General features: G+C 43.1%; 1 protein-coding gene across 6 annotated transcripts in view; it reads left to right on the top strand.

Annotated features, from left to right (window-relative positions):
- Positions 1-2,473: 2,473 nt before the first annotated feature.
- Positions 2,474-22,140, top strand: part of LOC310703246 (dystonin-like) — a 303,015-nt gene continuing 283,348 nt past the window's right edge. For 2 of the 6 annotated variants that reach the window (XM_083495364.1, XM_083495375.1), the window contains exons 1-2: positions 2,474-6,642; positions 7,170-7,204. In XM_083495364.1, coding sequence (XP_083351490.1) covers positions 6,462-6,642; positions 7,170-7,204 — 216 coding nt within the window. In that variant the 5' untranslated portion in view covers positions 2,474-6,461. Of the gene's footprint in view, positions 6,643-7,169; positions 7,232-22,140 lie in introns of all 6 variants that reach the window. The other 4 variants (XM_083495359.1, XM_083495373.1, XM_083495358.1 and 1 more) reach the window with 3 other exon arrangements.

Here is a 22,140-nt window from a genome sequence, read left to right as displayed (position 1 = left end):
CTTGAGTGATGGCAACTTCCACTTTAGATTTATACATAATACTACATTTAAAAGGACTTGTAACCTTGTGATGACTAGAGTTAGCATGATATATATTCACTTTGATTTGAAGCCATAGGAGACACGTGATGCTTCCTGGCAAGATAAGATTTGATTTCTATAAGATATGACACACCCATGAGCAGTTGAGGTGAAACCTTAATTCTATTCAACCTCATAACAAAAGAGCTTGATTTGAGCCTTCACTCTACTGCTTATGGACCTTTTGGAATATGCAAAATAGATAATGTTATGAGAATCAACTTGATGTACTTTCTCCTTTCATTTTATGTATCAGGTGAATCCTTAATACAGTGCTTGTTAAAGTATCCCTGGCCCACTGCGCACACCAATTAAAACCCAACCATTAAATAGTCTATCTGCAATAAAATCCCCCGTGTCAAATGAATTGCCAACCAGTTTTGAGTTTCTAAAAAGATTAGCCAGGAGAAATTGGTGCAGACACTCAACGCCTAAGTCTCTTTGGCAGTGCTGTAGCGTGGGGGGTGCAGGGGGGGCCGGCCGCACCGGGCACAACATTTGGGGGGGGCGCTCGCACTCGCAGCTCTTTGCCCCTACCTGGCTCACTCTCTCTCACTTCAGTGCTGGCTGTGCGAATCCGATCCGAGCCGCTGGGTCGCCGCCCACTGTGGAGGGGGTGGATGCCAGGCATGCGGTGCAGAGAGAGAGCGAGGGACTATCTGGGGGAGGGTCAGTGCAGCGGCCGCCCAGCGCAGCGCTGAGCGCGGGAGAGAACCACACTAGCCCAGCCCAGGCAGCAGCAAGAAGAAGCTGGCAGTGGCGGCAGGTTAGGGGTTAGGGGGCACAAATTACTTGCCTTGCCCCGGGTGCTGACAACCCACGCTACGCCGCTGCTCTTTGGTTCAGAATCTTGTACTCAGCCTGTTTCAAAAAAAAGTTCAGCGGAAGGCAGTGCTTAATTACCAAGGAACATGCAGTGATAATAGTATGCTATGCAAACTGCAACAACCTCTCTGTGCTTCTGGACAGAAGTCAAGAGCCTACATGGCTGCTCTATGGGTGTTTGTATGGTGCCAATGAACTTGCTGCTTGTGCGGAGGCTGAGGTGAAAAGCAGTGCTGGCAATGGGACAGCAATGCTTCTGAAGGCTTAGAACAGCTTTTGCTCTCTCTCTCTCTTTGCCAGATTGAAGACGTGGAATAAAATGGATGCAAAATCAAGGACGTGGAATAAAATGGAAGCAAAATCAAGGATGTGGAATGAAATGGGTACACGCCTTTATTTCCTTCTTATGTGTTTCCTATGATGAATGAGTGACTTTGGCTTTCCCCTCACTTCTATTGGTGCTCCGTTCCCTGTAATCTATTATGACAAACCACTGGCCCTTAGGATAATACCTACCTGTCTTATGGCATCTTCCCTAGTGAGTGATTTAAAAGGGATGGAAGGATGGAACAAAATGTCTGAGGTGCAGGAAAAGGACAAGCTGGGAAGCATTGCCTGTCAAGCCAGACCATCCTTCACACATACACAGATAGGAATGGAAACTGACCAAAGAGCACCTGAAGGGTTTCTGTATCTCTATATTGGATTATGTTCTTTTCCAAAACAAATAAAAGAGAGGGATTTCTTATAACATCATAAAAAGGCAAAAAACCTCTGTGCACATGAGGGCCTTGCAGATCATGTTTTTTATGAAACTTCTGCAAAATAGGTGTTTTACACTATCACTTTCTGTCATAGATTAGTGTTTTATTTCAATAGATTAGTTTTGTGTGTGTGTGTGTGTGTGTGTGTGTGTGTGTGTATGTATATAGTTTCATGTATCTTAGCTACAAGTTTAGTTGTATACTGCTTTGAGAGTTATTTGATTAAGGATCAGAGTCAAAAAGTGCACTACAACCACAGAACCACCTTACGGTCATATTACCTTGGCTTAATGTGATCTACCTCTGTGTTTCCAGTCTCAAACTTGATATGTTGCTTTAAAACCTTAAAAGGCTTGAGGCCTGGATATGTGAGACACTACCTCTCCCCCATCCCACCCATATGTACTTTCCTTGGCACTCCATTCACCATCAGGTGTTGCTTCAGGTGCCTCTGCCAAAAGAAGCACAACAGACAGACCCTTTGTGGGAGTGGCCTCTGTTATTGCAGTACTTGAATGCCCTGTAGCTATAAACAGCACGCAAAAAACTTTTCTTTTTAGCTAACCTAGTTGATGAGCTGGTGCAGTTATTGCCTGGCGCTTTTAATTTTCTGGCTCCACACTCTTGATTGCTGAATCCTTGTCAATTGTTTATATTTACTGATTTTATATGTAAGTTGGTTCGAATTTTGTTTTATACAATGTATTTTTTTAAACATATGGATAGTTAGCCACTCTGGAGTGTCCTCAGACAAGAATGGTGCGGGTATACAATTTTAAAATAAATACATGCCTTAGATTTTTTGTTTGTTTGATGTCAGCTTTAATGTAAATAAGTTGCTTTGAGTTACTTTTTGGGTGGTGGAGATCCATGAAAACCTAGTAAGTTATCCCAGTAAGTTTAATAAATAATAAAACACAATCTACTTTTTAAAACAGGGAGGAGGGGGAACCCCAGGCCAAACACAGACCTCCATTCTTCTCTATCAGGCTTTCATAACCCTCCCCAGGCCACACTCCTTGCCCTCATGCCATACCCCTCACTGCTTTGCACTTTCCTTGAATTTTTGTGCCTGGCTAGAATATGTCACTGAATTCTTAAAATGTGCCTTTCATGCCCGGATAGAAGTTATATGGGGTGTGTGCATGTACAAACATACTGTACAAACATACTGTCCAAAAGTAAAATTCACATTAATTGCTGTGCCCAATTTTGCAGCTGGCCCCACCCACCCCAGCCATTTACCTTCATTCTCTGACATACACGTTTTAGTTGACTCAACTCATCGTTCCAAAGATTTAGTATAAATACCAATTGTATGCAGGTAAATCTTTTACAACTTCTCATCTTCCAATATAATCAAAGATGGGAGAGAGAGAACCAGAAAAGTTACTTGATCCTGCAATATATTGCAGCAAAGCACTGCAGGAAGGCAGAGTACAGGAGGCACACATAATCTGCCTCACCTTGAAGTAATGACAATCGTATTAACCACCTCAGAGGGATATGCACACATTCACAGAGTGTCTGCAGTATGCTGCGGTGTTCAGAAACCTTGTATTTGTCACATCATGCAACGTACCCTTAATGTATCTTCAGAAACCAAGCCATAAATCCACAATGTAAGATATACCAGTGACCATTTATAAGACAATCCTGCTGCAACATACTAGGTGAAAAAGCCGAGTTGTGTAAAATGCTAGGTGACTGAACAGCACTATTCTGTACGTCTACTCAGAAGCAGGCGCAACTGAATTCAAAGGGGCTTACCTGCAGGTAAGTGTAGGAATAAGATTGCCAAGGCTGCAATCTTAAATACACTTATAAAGGAGTGAACCCTACTAAACATAGTGGACCTCAATTCTGTGTAAAAGTGAACTGAATTGTATCAAATGCTACAGTCTCCCCCCCCCCACTAACTTGTAATGAACTTCCACTGAGCAATGTGACATGTAACTTCTCCGTAAATGTGCACAGGAACAGGGTGCAATGCAGGTACCACCAACAAGAAGTAAGAGTTATTTAGTTCTAGCATTTTAATCCAAATGTACTTGACTGCTATTGCATGTAATACTGTTTCCTAATCTACTTTGATATGGAGTTATGTGCTATAAATATGTACTGTCTGCAGCATAAACACACTTTGTATTTGCTCTGTCCTTATCAGATAAAAAAATGAAACTGGGGTGACAATTCGATTGGTGTTACACAGCAGGCTTTATTATTTCTAAGGACTTACAAATAGATGTTTCCCTATGTATATGTGGCCACAAAGTCAGTGAAAAACCCAACAACCCTGATTATCAATCCACAAAGTAGGGATCAAGTGGACAAAAAAAAATTAAAGTAATATTTCTGCATTGCATTTTCTTGTCAGCAAGGATACGGCAAAATCTGTAATATCTAAAATATATTTGCTGTTGAGAAACTATCAGGAAAGCATAATTGCATCATAAATATTCCATCACATATGACCCATTCAAGGGTGGTGGCAGCTGCTAGTAGATTCAGGAAGTTGCAATTCACTACAGGATGATAGTGTAGGAGCAAGATAAGGCGTTGCATGTCTGATGTTGCTGCAGCAACAAGGGAGAACTAGGAACTTCCCCTGTCAGTATTTAAAATTGCCTAAATATTAATATTACCTATCTTTATCAAGCATACAGTGTGTGTCACTATGTGGAAATACTGTATTAAATGGGTCATGCAACAAAATGTTGCAGCTTTAAATTCTGCTGTTCCATTCCATTCCTCCTTTCTATGTTCTTCCCCCTTTCTGATAGTATTTCAAGGCCAATGAGCATGCTTAATCCTCATTGGGCTGTTGCAGTGTTCCTTCCCTCTCTGTCTGCTTTCCCCCTAAATGGTTTCATTTTTTTCTTGGTTTTTTTTTTGCACTTCTGCAGATCTTGGGAGTTCCTTCAAGCCTGCTAGCAACTCCTTGAGCATGGGTGGTGCTGTTTCAACTACATAAGCAGTAGCACTCCACACCTGAACCTCAGAAACAGGAGGAACGATTCTTTGCTAGGGACACCTATAAAGGCTCTTTTGCACCCAGAGCTTTTTGACAGGAAGCTGCAAGCTGAGCCTGAAGCCAAAAGAAACAGTGTCTGACAAACATTCTGCTCATGATGCGCCATAACCCAAATCACCTCTTCACAAAACTGGGTCTTAAATAGTATGTCCTGCTTTTGAGCTGTAAAAGCAGGCTTGCAGGCCAAAATCCTGTTATCTGGCACGATCACGAAGAGCCATTATATAAGGAAGAGCCATTCCTTAATAAACTGACAGCTTGGTGCCCTTGCAAAGGAAGCAAGCCCCTCTGATCATAGTGGCGCTTACGCGAGATTGCACTGCCAAATCCACAAATAGGCTCAAGCATATAGGCACCCCTTTGCGTTTTTAGCAGCGCACACCTACCCAGAAGCACGTTCCCTTCAACTCAATTTATCCTCGGAATTCTGCAAGGATCACAGGCTAAAAATCAGCTCGACTTCCAAATGCATCCTAAGAGAAGAGACGCCTGCCTGCCTGCCTCTCCACACGTGCAACGTTTAGAGCCCGGGGGAGCAAAAAAGCATGACGTTCATTTGCCAAATCACTGAACTTGAAGGGAGGAAATGTCCACCTGGTTCTTCCCCTGCCTGACTTTCCGCTTGCCCTTGCTTCCCAGCTCCTCGCCGCCGTTGCCTCCTTTTCAGAAGCTGCAAGATCTGCAAGGGGGGGAGGAGGGAATCGCCTCTCTTAATCCTCAAGGAAGTGAACAGCAGCAAACCGGGGAGGGCAGCGGATCAGGATGACTGCGACGACGTGCTTGCCCAGCTCAGCCTCTCTCGCCAAGTCTGCTCGCTGTGGTGGATGATGCCTTCCTCTCAGGACCCAGCAGTGATCCTCTCCTCCAGCAGCAAGGCTGCCTCTCCCCTTGCTCGCACCTTAAAGCAGCCATTTTTCACTCTGCAGCAGCCTGTGATGTCATCAACCCCCGGGCAGCCAAGTTCTGCTCCCCCCCCCAGCACCGCAACACTCCCCCCACAAATCCCCCTCACTCGTGAACAGCCAGTAGTAACAGCAGGAGCGGCGGCGGCGGCAGCAAACTTTAGGAATCGCCCCTTTCTTTCTCTCCTCCCTCCCCTTCTGCAAATCGGTTTCCTGATGGGCAGCGGCGGCAGCAGCCATCTATCCTCCGCCTCAGCAGCGTTCTTGCTACAGGGCATGGCTGAGATGCAAGAGCTGGAGGCGCACAGCAGCAATACCGGGCTGCAAAATCAGCTCCGGAGGGGTGCCCTCTCCCTGTCTCCAGGCAGGACTGCAGCTTAGGTGTTGCTGCTGCTGCTGCTGATGATCCATCTGCACTTGCTCTGTCCCTCTCTCCCTCTCTCTCTCCCCCTCTCCGTCACGCGTGGAAAGGAAAAAAAGCAAAGCAAAGCCAGAGGAAAAAAATCCCCTGCTGTGTGAGCTGCTGCTGCTGCTGCCGCCTTCTTGTCTGCTGAGTCATGGATTGAGGGTCCCTCTCTCCTCGCGGAAATCACTGACACGTCTCAGAACTGGGTCTGCTGCAGCCATTGAGGAGCCCTGATTCCGGGGCCACAAGGACCAAGCCAGGATGATGCTCCTCCTCCTCCTGCTCCAGCCGTCTACATAGGCAAGCTTGCCCTTTGCAGCGTTTTCTCGCCAAGGCTCCTGTCCTTCCTCCAGGCTCATTCGTCCTCAGCAGCTTTTCCTTAACAACACTCCCCCCACCTCAAATTGTCCCTGGAAAAGAAAGCAACCCCCCCAACATACTCTTGAACCATGATCGCCGCCGCTTTTTTAGTTCTGCTGAGACCTTACAGCATCCAATGTGCCCTCTTCTTGCTCCTTCTGCTGCTGGGCACCGTCGCCACGATTTTATTCTTCTGCTGCTGGCACCGCAAGCTCCAGAAAGGGAGGCATCCGATCAAATCGGTCTTTTCCGGGCGCTCAAGGAGCCGAGGTAAGAGACGCAGTGTCTGCCTGGCTGGCAGCCTTTTGCCAAAGGGGTACGGAGGAATCCAGCTTCTTCAGAGGGAAGGAGGGAGCGTGGGGAGGGAATCCCCCGTCGCCTGCCCAAGCTGTGATAGTTAACGACTTGCTGCTAATGGGAGAGCTCGCCCACTCTCCGGATCTCCCGGATTATTTTGGGGGAAAGGGCTTTTAAGAGACTGCGGCAGCCTAGTCTCCACCCCATCCCTTAACGAGATCATAAGATGCTGGGTGGGAACCCCTCTCGCTCCTCAAGTACGTTAGAACTTTCCCATCCAACTTCTAGAGAGGAGGAGGGAGAATTAAGATATACATGATGGCTGCTCAGCACAGAGACTTCACATCATTTCAGTGGTGACTGTAGTGATGAGGATTAGCAAGAATAGGAACACTGAGCAGGCAGACGTGTACAAGAACTTAAATTACTTTGAAGTGCAGACAGATGCAGTTCTGCCTTTTTTAAAAACAACAACACACAATTCTCCTTTTCATTTCCAGATGCTGCAATGAGAAGCCACCACTTTCGCTCCGAGGTAATTTACTTAGCACGCAATCTAAAGGTCAGAACAAGTTTTGTTACCAAAATATAAATCACTGAATATCTGTCTATATATAAGAGCACTTGCCGCTTTAAAATAAAACTTTTGCAATATTTTGTATTCATTGAACATACCATTTCGCTTAAATGGTTGCATAGCCTAATGCATTTGTTTAATGCTGTTTTCTTGTTAACTAATACAGTATATTGATTCTTTCAGTACCTGTGTCTGTAAGAATGGCTTTATATTAGAAGATAATTCAATAAATGCAGCTATTAATAGTAGCAACATGGAGGCAAAAGTGTTGGCATCAGATCCATGCCTAAATCAGCTTTTGCTTGCTTCATCATCAGTCATTAGCTATATATTGCCACCCTACAGTTTTGAGTTTCAAACTTCATGTGAAAACTCAAGCAAAAGGAGCACTGAAAATGTTTAAGGAACTAGTACTGTTTGTAGGAAAGAGGATTGGTAGCCTTTCAATTTATGGCTGCCATCATGCCAAAATTATAGAGGGTCTCCAAGCTTTCAATGACCACTTGATTTCAGAAAGTTTTTTTCCTTTGCGAAGGAGGAGCAAGGAATGGAGACCATTCCACAGTCTGTCTCCTTTGTTCATTTTCTGTTAATACTTCTTGTATTCAAAATAAAATTAAAAAAACTTAATCAGTCAGGCATTCCTGGCTTCCTGCTACAGATTTAAGGAAGCAGAGCACATCTAATCTTCTCACAACCTCTCAAGGTTATTTGGTGCTTCTGGCACTTAATAATTCTTTTTTCCAGTGATTTCTTTTTCTTTTTGCATTTGTACATTTAAGAACATCCTTTCAAAGCAATCTGCTGGGGGATCCTATTCTAGAGGGACCTCTCCTTTGTAGAACTGTCCCTTTCTTATACAAGAATGTTCAAGGACAATTGATTCTCTATTAAAATTGCCTCCAAATCCCACTGGAAAATTAAAACATTTATCAAGTAACTTTTCCCCTCTGTGTAAAGTGACTGATTTGCATATCTAAAGCTAAATCTGGAGATTTGAGTTGTGGCTTCATTTAACATTTTCAGTTCAATTATTAATAGTTAAATAACAACTCATTTCTTTCATGCAGCCCAGTCCTAAGCATGTTTACTCAGAAGTAAATTCCAGTGCATTCTTACTTCCTGGTAAATGCACTAGCCTCGCAGCCTGTGATAATAAGCACATTAACCCTCTGCTTTAAATGGGATTTAGTCCCATTCAAGTGTGGCTACACTTGCAGCCTTACCTACTTAACACACCATCTTAGCCACACTTCCTTGGGAGCAAGGTCTGTTGGACTTATGCCTGAGTAAACATACATAGGATTGGGCTGCACAGGATCAGTCTACTAAAAGTTAAGCACAAATCCCATTCATTTCAATGGTAGAGCTAAGCAACTGAGAGAATTTTCCCCATTGAAATCAATGGGACTGAAATGTGTTTTGACTGGTTGGGTCTTAGTAGCAGCAATTTGATGTAGTCCTATTGATCATTAATGATCAATAAGTGATATGAAATGTTCAGAGGTGATGGATTGCGCTGACCTTACTGCCTCCAAGTCACCCACCTGCAGGGCAGCCCACCCACGAGACAACATGAGACAACTGCCTCAGGTGGCAAGATCCACAGGGGCAGCAGATCCAGCCTCCAAGGAATGCAACAGCTGTGGTTCTGCCACCTCCTGGGAACCAGTTGGCGAATAGGAGAGGCTGGTGCTCTTCTCCCACCCTTGTTCCCAATGTAGATCTTCATTCCCCCCCCCCCGTACCTGATGTAGATCTTCACTCACCCCTTCTCCCCGGGTAGTGGGGTGGGTGGCACCATTTTGTCCTTTCCCTCAGGCGCTTGGGCTGGTCCCACCCACCTGCCAGGAAGCTAGCTTATTTCCTCTGCCCCTCCTCACAAGCCACTTCTGGAGAGGCAACGTCTAATCTGCGAATTTCCAGAGGACGTCTTGCCCTGCTTTGCTAAACCTTACATTTCCATATGTAATTTGTTGTATGTAGAGGATACGGTTCTATGCACAGCTACTTATAACTAAGCCCTCATAGAACTCAGTGACTTACTTTTGCTTAAATTTTTATAGCAAGGGCTTTTTTTCCAGCCCAAGGGCCCCATTCCCTTCTGGACAACCTTCTATGGGCAGAACAGCAAATTGTTACCTTTATACAGGTAGGCTGGATTCCACACACACTCAGAACCGCCCCCCTTATATTCTCCACCCAGGCAAGCAAGGGGCATTATCAGAGTTCAAGGACCCATTCCAGCCAGGAGAAAACAGTGGGGGTGTGAAGCAGGACCAGTGAGGGGTGTGGCTTGGGGAGCATTCTGGGGGCCTGATGGAGAGGTCAGGAGGGCCGCATTCACCCTGAGGTTCCCCACTCATGTTTCAGAATTGGACTGCTAGGGATACGCTAACAAAAGGACAGGGTAACTTATGGCATTGCTAATTTATATGATTAAATCAAAAGTCAGGCTGATTCTGCCTTATCTCAAATTAACTGACTTGGAACACAGAGGCTTCCACATTGTCACTTCTAAGGAGTGGGTTTATTTAATGTTTAATTGCTTTACTTTAAAGTGTGCATAACATTATTTTCCTACATTGAAAGTCCTTGAATAATTGAGCAGCTTAAAAAAAAACAACTTTCAACAAAAAAGCACATTCAATTTTTACTAATCCTGTCACCACCTTCTTTATTCAAAATTAATAATTTTGCAATCACACACAGATATTCTATATCCGTACGTCAGTGTTTCTGCTGTTCTATTGTTTAGCTGTACCATAGTCTGCATTTTTATATTTTATTGTCAAGTGTTGGTTTTTATTGGCGATTATAAGCTGGTTTGCGTGGGAAGTTCCTCAAAAAAGCAGAGTATCTAGGAAACAACATGGTGGTTTTGAGCATTAACTATTAATCATTTGAATTGTATCATGTATCACATGCGTATATTGAATGGATTCTCATCTCCAGAGAATAATGATCAATATTACAAAACTACTGGCAAATGTTGAATGATGGGTGTTTTGTTATAATAAGAAAATCAGTTTTACAGTCCAAAGTCCACTCCTTTCAGTGGAATAAGTGAACTGGGCACCACACCCTTTATGACCTCATAGGTTATGATGTCACCTGGAGGCCACAATTTTGAAATTACAAACTCCTTCCCCTTCCCCCTCAGCTGTGGCACTGCTGGCACCGGGAGGAAGCAGAACAGGATGGAAAATCTATTTTAGTGAGGCATGGGTTAAGATGTTGGATCTCCAGGCCTTCCTTTCTTATCCAAGTGGCTTTTTAAGGAAAGCTAGTTGCTGCCCAGGACCATAATGTGTGTTCTGGCTCTTACAGCCAAATAACCACAGTCAGAATTGTACTCTGCATGATGTTTGATGTACTGTAATTACTTGTGAGTGAGTCAGTTAGCGCTGGTTTCTTTTTTAGTGGAACTTACTTCCAGATAAATTTGCTTGGGGTTTCTGCTTTAGCCTATAGTTTCCAAATATCAGGTATTACAAGATCTGGTAATTTCAGTGGGATGCGGTCTTTTTAGAAGGACAGGGCACCAGCTGTGACTTTCTTTGATGTCTAGTTATGATTTTCCTTAAACTTATAAACTAAACTTTGAAACTGCTGCAGCAGCACAGTTCTCAGGAAAGGTAAGCTGCTTGAAGAGTGCAGCCTTAGGCTATAATGCTGCACACAGGGCTGCTCAAATCCCATTGACTTCAGTGGGATTTAACAGCAGTCGAATTGTGTATGGGAGGGCAGCTGTAGGCGGTTGGGAGTACAAGTCCCATTGACTTTCAATGAGACTTGGCTTCCTAAGTGCCTTGGGAAATAGATTTTTCAAAGGAAAGAATTGCAAATGAGGCCAGCTCCCTCTCCTCCAGCTTTTACAATGGTTGAAATGTATGCATCTGTGTAAACATAATTAGAACTCAATAACCAGCGCAAAATTCTGAGGCTCCCTGTGGAGATAAGAGTTGCCCATGATGCTGGTTTGAACATGGATGCAGCAGAGCACATACTGCTGTTTAAACACACACACACACACACACACACACGCCCAGTGAAGTGATTAAACATCCCCTAGCATCATACATCATACCACGGAGTATTCAAGATGACATCAAGAAGATGGCACTCATCGACCCAAGGTTGCATGGCGGTGTGCTTGTCTTGAATTGACTATGAGGAGCAAATGAAATGGCTCAGGGAAGCCAGCAAAAGGCCTCTAGGTCATTTATAGCATGCCATGGTTTTCTATTGTACAACTCTGGCTCTCAGTCAATTAAACCCGTTGAATGCAGTCAATGATTAGGGGTGTGCACAGACCCCCGATCCACCCTGTGGCCCAGATTGGGTAGATTTCATCCAGTGATGTCCTAATCCAGTAGCCTAGGTAGCTGGGCACGGTGGGGGCGGTCCGCACCAGGAGGAAGGGCATAGGGCACCATAGGTGTCTGTAGGGGCGGCACGAGACTCTGCAGTGCAGCACACTGGCTGTTGTGTGTTGGGGGTTGTAATTCTGGGCAGCAGGGGTGCTTGCAGGCAGCAAGGCGGTTCCTGGGCATTTCGGGTGCTGTGGGGGGGGGGCAGAGCTTAAATCGGTAGCTGCCCTAAACAAAGCTCAACAACTTTGGTCCAACTTTGGGGGTTGATACGCCTGAATCCATCCCCAAGGTAATTTTAAAATCCTATTTTAACACATTGGGTTTTGAAAAGGGCCAGGGAGTTGTACCAGTACTCTGCAGGATTGGGCCCTACCAGCTGTTAAGTGCTAGTGGTTTCCCTGCACACAAAGGAAAACGCTTGTGAAGGAGGAGGACCCAGCACACTGCAGGAGGGTTTGATCCTGAGAGGTACTGCTTCACAAGTGGCGTTTCTGCATGAAAGCCCCTTACAAAGCAGCACCTACACCTACAAGATTGATGTGGAGTGCAGGCATTGATCTTGTGGGGCAGGGTGAAAGCCACAGTGTTGGGCCTCCCTCCTCTTGGGAAGAGGCACCCCACCAGTTGGGTAGGACTTGACCCTTTTCCTGTGATTTTCCCACTTTGCCCTCCTCTCCTTTCTCTCCCGCCCCCAACAGCCACAGATCGTTCTGGGCCTATCCAACCTGACTCTCAGTGGCTTGTGCCTGTCCCTACCTGACTCGCCCAAAGTCCTCCTAAGATGTCTGATTTGGCTGAATCTGGTGCACACCTCTGACAGTGATAAGGTGTGGAGGGCAACCAGAGATCTGGTATCACAAACCTTGAGCACATTGCATGGCTGCATAAGCATTATCCTAACTTAATCAGAGTCTGCTCTGTTAAAGTCAGCAATCCATGGACTCAAACAGCAGCAGGACAAAGAAGCTTGTGTGCAAATTTATTCTTCAGACAAGGTCCTGGCGCTGCTGACTTTATCAGTGTCCATGATACTGCTTATCATATATCTAATCATTAGTACAATGTAGCACAATGCAAACACAATTCATCAAACTAAATTGGCCAATTTTTGATTCCCACCAAAGCCGCTATATATACTGGGACTAAATTCAAATAGTCTTCTATGTTACACAATTAGCAAAATGATGCAATCAGTAGGTCTTAACCATGAGCCTGGGAACATCAGAGTTGCTTGGTTTGGGTGCATGCTTTAGTGCCTGAGCTTTAAAACAGTAACAAGTGGAGCCTGAATCAAAATATTACAGTTCAGAGTGTTCCTGTTCAGGATTTCCATTCCCCTCCCTTCACAACAGACACTTTCAATCAAGCATTCAGTGGCCTCTCATCACACTCATTCCTCACTGAGCTGTTTTGGAGTTCCACCTCCTGCAAGAGCAGTTAAACCCTCCCTTAATGGGTGGGTATGAATTGGGTGGGGGTGTCCCTCTGCTGAGCTCTGCTGGCTAAGCATCACTCTGCTGGCATGGCCCTTCAGCTAGGTGAGTGTGCCATTGATGGGATGCCCACTGACAACAGGCATCAGGGCCCCCAAAATGGGGAATTCTGGAAGCGAGGAGGGGCTGAACAGGTCTGGTCCCATTGCTGTCAAGCAACAGCATCAGTCCTGATCACGCCCCCACCAAACCTCTGCTGTTACTGCTTGGCCCTACCACTCTGCAAAGGCCAGCTGGCTGAATCTGGATTGAGTCCCAAGTGTTATTTTTCAAAAAATATTTTTGGTACCTCTGTAAACTTGGTGGTTCTCCCAAAGCCTGTTGATGCCATTTTGAAGAACTGATTTCACTATGGATATATAGTATGATGGTGGTGGTGGTGATATTATTATTATTATTATTATTATTATTATTATTATTATTATTATCATTATCATTATCATTATCATTATCATTATCATCATAATTAGTGACAACCACCATAATTTCTATGATCTTATGCTGTATGACTTTCCCCAAGGAGAAGTCAGAACCAGATCCCCTACCTTTGCCTTGAAGGGAAAACAGTTTCCATCCAGGCTTGAGCCACAGCACCTCCCCTTTTAGAAATTAGGATTTGGGTATGAATTCATGTAACATACACTTGAAAAGGATTGTAAGGAAGTTGTGTTATAAATTAAGTATTAGTATTCTTAAAGTGACTGCCCTACAAATATATATTACCTATTTGAATTGCTTTAATCTACTACTTTGGAAGTTACTTGATTATATCCATAGTGAAAAACTCTTCTGGAGCCGCTAACCTCTTTGGGAACCAAATTAACTTCTAAAGTGTCATCCCAGTTCCTAGGTCACTAGACAGCCATTAATCTCTCAGTGAACATGTGGGGTGATGATGTGCGAAAACAGGCTTTTTAATAAACTCATATCAAGCTATAGAAGATCTGATCCGACATCATGTGCAAAACTGCCAATACATTTGAATTGGATTTATTATTCAAAGTGTTAGTGTTGTAGCCTAAAACATTTTGTACCATATAGCAGTGCCCAAGATGAGTTATTCGTGGCAATTGACCTGGTTCAGCTGTCACTTAAGGGCTTTTTGATTTAGCAGAATTGCTAGTGACAGGATTTTGCTCCCTGCGTAATGGAACCAAATTTGTATTTGTTATTATCCTGGTTGCAGGGAGATGACTGCGCATATTTAGTTTTATACCGAAGAAATGCATTTGGGTAGCATTTGCATTTCACAGACTTTACATCTGCTGCTTAGCCTGCTGAAAAGTTACTGTCACTACAGGAGATGACATTTATGTATTCAGTTGTCATGTAGATAAGATGCTTATGCATGTCTGGTGCAAAAAATAGGTCACCCAGGGAAGCAAATGGAAATAAAAAAAATCCTATTGGTAATGTTGATAACAGAAAACTCCAACTGCTGAATGTTTAGCTCAGTATAGTCTTCCCCACAACCTCTTCATTTTTGACAAACATTTCCTTCTTGCCTCGTACAAAAAAGCCATCTTCCGTGTGTGACCCATTATCACAGTCAACCCACTTTCTGCTTAACAGGACAACCAGCTAAAAATATCATTCTTGTTGCCACTATAGAATGATAATGAATAGCCTTGGAAGTCTTCTGCTATAATTCAGTAGAAGAATCCCAGGGTTATTTATAAGCTGCTGAGTGTACGACTAACTCAGATGAAAAGGAAAATCAGAAAAGCCTCTAAGCTGAATTTATAGTTCTGTGTCTGATTTGGGGAAAGTGCATTCAAGGAGAGACACAGACAAATGCAAGCTTCTGTCTATTCAAAGGATTTATTTTTTCAGTAGATGGAATCAATTGTATTTGGACACATTTCTGCCTTAGGGTGTTGGAAATGCATTCCATTAAGCGCGGAAGGTTCAAGGAACAAGGTCAAGGGGGAAAATGTTTTTGAATATGAAAATAAAAGGTTTCCCTGCAATAATTAGAATAAATCCTGCTGTAGGTAGGAATTAATGTGTAATATAGAGAAGTACTGTACTCTCAGTCCCACATAAAGTTTTATCTCTTATGATGGACATGATTTCAGCCAGCGATGCTGTGTAAATGGCTAGCAAGATACCAAGTTGGGATGGGGAATCTGTGAACTTGGAGATGTTTCTGGACTTCTAACACCCAGCCACTTTGACCAATGGTCAGGGGTGGTGGGAGTTGTTGTCCATCAGTATCTATAGGTTCACAGGTTCCCCATCCTGACACATGGAATAACTTTAAAATACAAGAAATAATTGTTTTGTCAATTGCTCATTCAGTTTAGCTCTTATGGTAGATGTGATTGGAAACGGCTAGCAAGGGAGAGAGTGAGAGAGATAGTTAGAAACAAATAGAAAGAGAGATGGAAATAGTAATGGACTGATAGATAGAAATGTATGAAAATATATATGAGAGAGAGAACTAGATAGATAAAGAGAAAGTGTGTTCCTTACATTACAAAAACTTTTCACTAGGAACTTAGCCTGCATTGAAGACCAGTCAGACCATGGTGGGAACATGCACAAAATTGTGCAGAGAATGGTGCTTCTTTCTCTCAATTGAAGCAAAATGGGGGGGGGGATGTCCCTTTTTATAGCTCTGCAAGCTTATATGCAATGATGATATAGGCTTAGTGTATCTTTTGTGAACAAAGATTGCCTGCCTCTGCAGATAGGGGAGTTCACTTTTTGTGCAGATGGCATAATCCAGAAACTTGACACAAATGTTTTAAGGACCTGTGAACTGAAGGGGAGTAATGACTCGAGTGCTAACTAAATGCCTTCCATGCTACAGGAACTGCCTAAAACTGACACAACAGACAGATACTCTCCCCGCCCCCCCCCCCCGCCCCCGCAAATTGTGTCTCTGTCTTGGTTTATCACTCCAGTACAGTCTCTACTTCCACACAGCAGTTATCTTCACAATTACTGTCTGGATAAAGGCGGAAAATATTAAACAAAGCTGGCCTCCCTTGGCAATGATTGAGCAGGGGACAGAGAAAACATTCAAACAGATGATTGTTGGAGATCTGGTATAGTAGAGTGAGCAAGGCTGCAATCCTATATCTCGCCCCACCCCTCAACAACTCTGTGAGGTAAAGTAGAGAGTTAGATACTGACTGAAGGTCATCCAGTGGGCTTCCTGGATAAGAGGGAATTGGAATTTGGGTCTGCTTAATCCTAATCTGAAGGGACGCGGGTGGCACTGTGAGTTAAGCCACAGAGCCTAGGACTTGCCGATCAGAAGGTCGGCAGTTCAAATCCCCGCGATGGGGTGAGCTCCTGTTGCTCGGTCCCTGCTCCTGCCAACCTAGCAGTTCGAAAGCATGTCAGAGTGCAAGTAGATAAATAGGTACCACTTCAGCGGGAAGGTAAACGGCATTTCCGTGTGCTGCTGTGGTTCGCCAGAAGCGGCTTAGTCATGCTGGCCACATGACCCGGAAGCTGTACGCTGGCTCCCTCGGCCAATAAAGTGAGATGAGCGCCGCAACCCCAGAGTCGGCCACAACTGGACCTAATGGTCGGGGTCCCTTTACCTTTACTAATCCTAATCTAGTACTCTTTTACTATAGAACACTGTGATCCTGAGACATGGCACTATGTTACTCTTGTTGGGGGGGAAACCCATAGCTGTATTCATGATGCATTGTTGCATACCGAGTCAAAGGAAAACCAATCTACAAAACAGAACTAATACCCAATAGTGTTCATCTTCTTTAGGTTCTGCATTGATTGTTGATATCCTGTTCATTCGGACAGCTACTATATAGTACAGTGATGGGAAGCAGCACACCGCCTTCGAAATGGTTTTCTCATCAGACCTTGTGACCCTGACGTCCTCACAGTGAAATCCACCGAGAGCAAAGCACTAATGGGGAAACAATGTTGAATCATAGTTCAATTAATGCATTATGTCACTGATGCTTTGGCCTTAGCTAATGGGCGCTGGAAGAGCATATATCCCCTAGCGGCTTATATCTGAACCTCAACCATCTTTAGTTATGAAATGCTAAATCTTTGCTTTCCCTTTCTCCTGAAGTTGGCATGGGTTGCTCCCAAAAGAACGATAAGATTGCTATATGGCAGAGGTAGCCCAGTCAGGACCCTTAGCAATACTGTTCTCCCTCCATCCAGCTGCACTGATTTATGCAAGGGCGGCAAAAAAGGGAGAAAAATAAACTTAAAACATAGCACTATAGTACACAGAGAGGTTTGTTCATGTCTCCTGTATGTGTGTGTGTGTGAGAGAGAGTGTGTGTATGAGATAGGCACACCCCTTTATGTGGGCGGGAGAGGATATATTGTTTATTAATATCCTTCCTAACTTTCGCTAGCAAGTTCCTTATGTAGCAGTTACATTCCCCTTCTCACACACAGTAGAAAGCTGGTTGCAGGCTCGTTAGAACCTCTTACTATTATGCAATTCAGTCTGCCTCAGATTGAATTGTACGTTCCTGCTGTTCCCTTGAATCCCTCTTAAAAGAATAAAAACACCACAATACTATTCATAGTCAACAAAAAGTAAGTTTACTCATGTTAAGGCAGTACACAGTTAAGGCAGTACACAGTATCAATCCTGAAGGCAGGCTTAAAGACTTAAAGTTGCAAATAGCAACATGTGGATTTACCCCATATGGGGGGCAATCCCTGTGCTATTGTTGACTGCAAGCCAACAGAGCAGTCCTAGCTGGAAGTAGATGAAAGGAGAAAGAGAAAAAAGGGAGGAAGTGCTCTGTGACCTGTCCTTTTGTTACCTGGACAGGTAAGGCCGCGCCCACCTCTGGTCACATGCAAGGGGAAGGATGCTCCAGGCCAGGAGGAACAGGAGGTTTCGACTGGCTGTAGTTGGACCAAACATTCCCTTGCATGTCCACTCTAGCATTACAAGGAATGTTGTACTTGTCTGCTACCCGTGGATCACATCTCATACTTTATAGCTACAGTCACCACTGGCATGGGGTCCCAGGAGGATGTGGTCCTCAGGCTTTGGTTCACTACTTCTGCCGTATGATGTTGCATTAAGCAGTCTGCATCAGGGAAGAGGTGGTTTTTCATACAGAGCAGTGGTGGGAAACCTTTGGCCCTCCAGATGTTGCACAATTCCCACCATCCCCAACCACTGGCCATTCAGCAACATCTGGAGAGCCAAAGCCAGTCACAGAGTGAGCATACAGTCTGTTCTAGCACCTCAAGACTCGACTGCCCCCATTCTTATCTGATTGGGTTTTAAGTGGAAGCAGAGGCTTAATTAAGATGGATTGGGAATGCCAGTTATATTTGCTGAATTTAGTATAGGGCAGGGTTAGGATGTGATTAACCGTGGAACCAAAGGGCTAACCTTTGTGCAGGAGGAGCTAATCCCCTTGCAACAGCACTGTGCTGAGAGAACCTATAGTTGCCAACATTCTCCTTTCTATATAACTATTAAAGTCACAGAATCCCCAGCCTGAGGAATGCTCAGCTATGGAACTCCTTGCCACAAGGAAAACACTGTGGCAAAGAATTTAGCAACTAGAGAGGGGTTAGAGGTCAGCAGAAAATGTTATCAGGAATTTCCAAGTAATTATGCCAAACTCTGCCTCCATCTGCCACCATTTTGTGAGTAGAAGGCCTCAGTCATTTTTAGCTGTCTCAAATTTTTAGTGCTCCCTGAACTCCTTTGCAGGTATATTCTCCAGTGATGTATGTATACTCAGTAGTGAAAACTTCGTTAATGACTTTTTAAAAGTGTTTATCAGACGTTAACATTACAAATCCTCAAAATCGGAGACAGCCAAAATCCTTGCTTAAAAAGCCACTCAGACAGCCTTAACTTTGGCCTGTAATACGAGCTATAAAAAAGGTAACTCTTCAGATATTATCAAGGTTGTCAAAAGCATGTTTTAGATGTAATCTAACTTAATTTTTTAGTTGTCTTTTTATTAAAGTGTTACATCTGACAGTTTTAGGATTAGCCAAACTTTGCATTTATGGGAAAAAAATGAAGCATTGTTATTTTGCTGTCCATAAAGTTTGGGCTTTGGTTCTTTAATTATTTTAATAGCAATTCTGTAATAATTCAAATACTCTTTTAGTAGTCAGTAAATGAAGGCCCTTGCAGTTTGTGTACTATATATAAATATGCACAGGCATTGTCAATAACCTTTAAAAAAAGAAACAACGAACTATTGTGTCTTCCAAAATTGTGTTCAAAATAATAGAAAAATTGTTGCAATGCTTATATTCATATGCAACTTTTAGCTGCTAGACTGGGTAATCTGAGGTAGAGTTGAAAAATAAAAATATTAGGTTAGAGGAACAGGCTATACAATAACTGGTAACTTGCTAGTATTTTTTATTTTGCTTTTTTGGGAAGAATTAGAATAATATATTTGGAAAGAAAAAAACGTGTGCATGAGAGAAACAAAAGACATAGTGCCTGTTCTCTGTCTGTTGGTCAGAAATAATTCATGTGGAGAATACCAGTTTTAGAGAATATTAAGTTAGACATTTCCCCCCTATGTTGCCTTCTGAAAAAGAGGCATTGCAAAAATATTTCCTTTTCTTTTGATTCACTGACAGTGTGGGGACTTGGGACTAGGTTTACTTGCAAGTGGTATCATTTGTGCAAACAATACACTTCGCTTACCTTATCTACATGACAGAATTTCCCCGGGGAACCTGTGGAGATATAGTTCTCTGGTGGGCGAGCTAGAAATTTCTAACAAATTATTTTCACCACCCTCACTAAACCACAATTCCCAGAATTATTTGGCATACACCATGACAGGTAAACTAGTATAAAATGAATACTGTAGGTGTTTATTATAATGTAACCATACATTACGTTATAATGTTTTGCTAGTTCATATATTTAGAGTCTTCTCAGCTGTAGTTTCTATCCACGGGACTCTTCCCATATAAAGCTGTAGGAGGTTTGCTTACTTCTGGATATGTGTGATTGCTGAGTTTCTAGTTTCCAGTAGGCAGATGCTGCACCTAACACAGTACGCCTTTTGGTTGATGGTGGTCCTTATTGAGACAAAACAGCACCATTCCTGCAGAAGAGAGAGGTATCAGCAGGTTTGGGGAGCCCCAAGGTTTGTAGAAGTAAAAAAAGAAAAAAAGTTTAGAAATAAGAGCTGGGCATAGTGCCATTTATGTATGTATTCAATACATGTCCCCCTTTAAAAAAAATCCCTGGGTACACATCCTAGTGAAATGTGCTGTCCACACCTATGACCAGCATACCTCTGTTTCTGACTAGAATGACTAGCAACCACGTGGGGAACAAATTGGCTGTACCAAAACCTCCTTTTTGTTTTCAAAATGCAGGGATATTCTAGAGTAGAGTAACATGACTCAGCATGCTTTAGAAAAACTGAAAGGGTGGCATCAGAACTCTTCATGTTGAAAAAACATAACAAAGTAAGGCAGCTTTGGGTTGGAAGTAGACCATTTAAACTAAACTATATTAGCAAGCGTTCTGCAGAATTATTCTGACCCTGTATTGACTTTAAATATAACTTTTACCACCTAGGCTTATACCTTGCCAAAGCCAGCGACTGAAATAATGCATGATCCTCAAATTTAAATTCTTCTGTGTTAAGGTAACATTAATTCAGTTCAAAGAAGCTGGGATTCTTTCAGACAGCTAAACCAAGTTCCACTTCCTAAAACTTGAGGCAATATAGATATGCACTGTAGTTTTTGAAAATCAAAACTTAGAGGAATTAGTAATCATTTCCAGTCTTGCAGCCAGCCCATAAAATCTCTAGTTGCAGCCTAATTTGTTTAGAAGCAACCCTCACGATATTTCTAAAATAGAGAAAAGGTTGTGTTGGAAAATATACTGGCTTTATAGTTAAGATGGAAATATACTGGCATCTGGCACTATGATAATCTCATACTCAAATTCTCAAGGATCAAATGTGTATTTTCTTGAACTGAGCCAGAAACTAAGATCAGTTTTGTTTTCATATAAATAGCAGGTGAAAACATGAGCATAGCCAAGGGGGGCAACAAATCAATACAAATCTGAGGTTCTGCCCCCAAAAAACAAAAGCCTGCCCAACAAAAATCCTGGCTACGCCCATGGATGGAAATGTTAGAAATTTAGCTTTATACTTCTGTTAGTTTGGGCCTTGGTTATAGATGTTGCTTTTAATATGTAAATAGGTATTTTTAAAATAGAAGCATAAAGATTGGTGTCCCTATTTTACACTCTTGCAGTGCAATCCTATACATGATTACTGTACTCAGAAATAAGTCCCATTGTGCTCAGCGATACTTACTCCTAGATAAGGATGCCTAGGATTGAAGCCTTAGGTTCATGGTAGGGGCTTTCATGAGCCCAGTGTGATTCTTTTTCTTGGAACAGCTGCTCCTTGTTCCACATGGCAACTACTTTGGTACCTGGTATCAGGTTCAAAGCAGTTTGCTATGTAGCATGGGAGCAAGGTAGCTGAGCTGCTATTCAAAGGTTCAAAGAATTAGTTTAATTGGATCCTGTCATAATTTTATGTGAATTTTTGGTACATCGCAGCAGAATGCAAACACAGCATTTTTCAGATGTAGAATTTGCTTCCAGGAAAATTTCTCTTTTGTGGGTACTTGCACAGCTTCATGTTCTGCATTTTATTTAGTTGAATCAAGCATCACGTATCTCTTGCTATTTCAGGCTGTGGTTTAAGTAGTTTGTGTTGTGCAAGAGAAAATCCCTTACAGGAGGTCAGAGCTTCCTTTTGATGTTTCCTAGTGCCAAAGAGGCAAATTTTTGCTCAGCTTAAAAAGCAACTTGTCCTTTCAGTAGTTGGAGTACTAAAAACATGTTTTTCAAAAAGCTCTTTCTGCGCAGATAGGTCTCCTATGCATGTATATATGACTTAAGGGTGTTTCAAGACATCTGCTTTTCCCAGCTACAGTAGTGCTTTTGCAGGTAACTGACATTCGGATATGCAAGTATTCACATGCTGGATGACAGCTGTGCCAACCCCTGGGTGGATTACTGCTAGTCAAAAAGTTA

Source organism: Podarcis liolepis, assembly GCF_965112155.1.
Source record: "Podarcis liolepis genome assembly, chromosome: 3".
Lineage (NCBI taxonomy): Eukaryota > Metazoa > Chordata > Lepidosauria > Squamata > Lacertidae > Podarcis > Podarcis liolepis.
The sequence above is the reverse complement of the archived record's forward strand: the minus strand, read 5'-3'. Positions and strand labels throughout refer to the sequence as shown.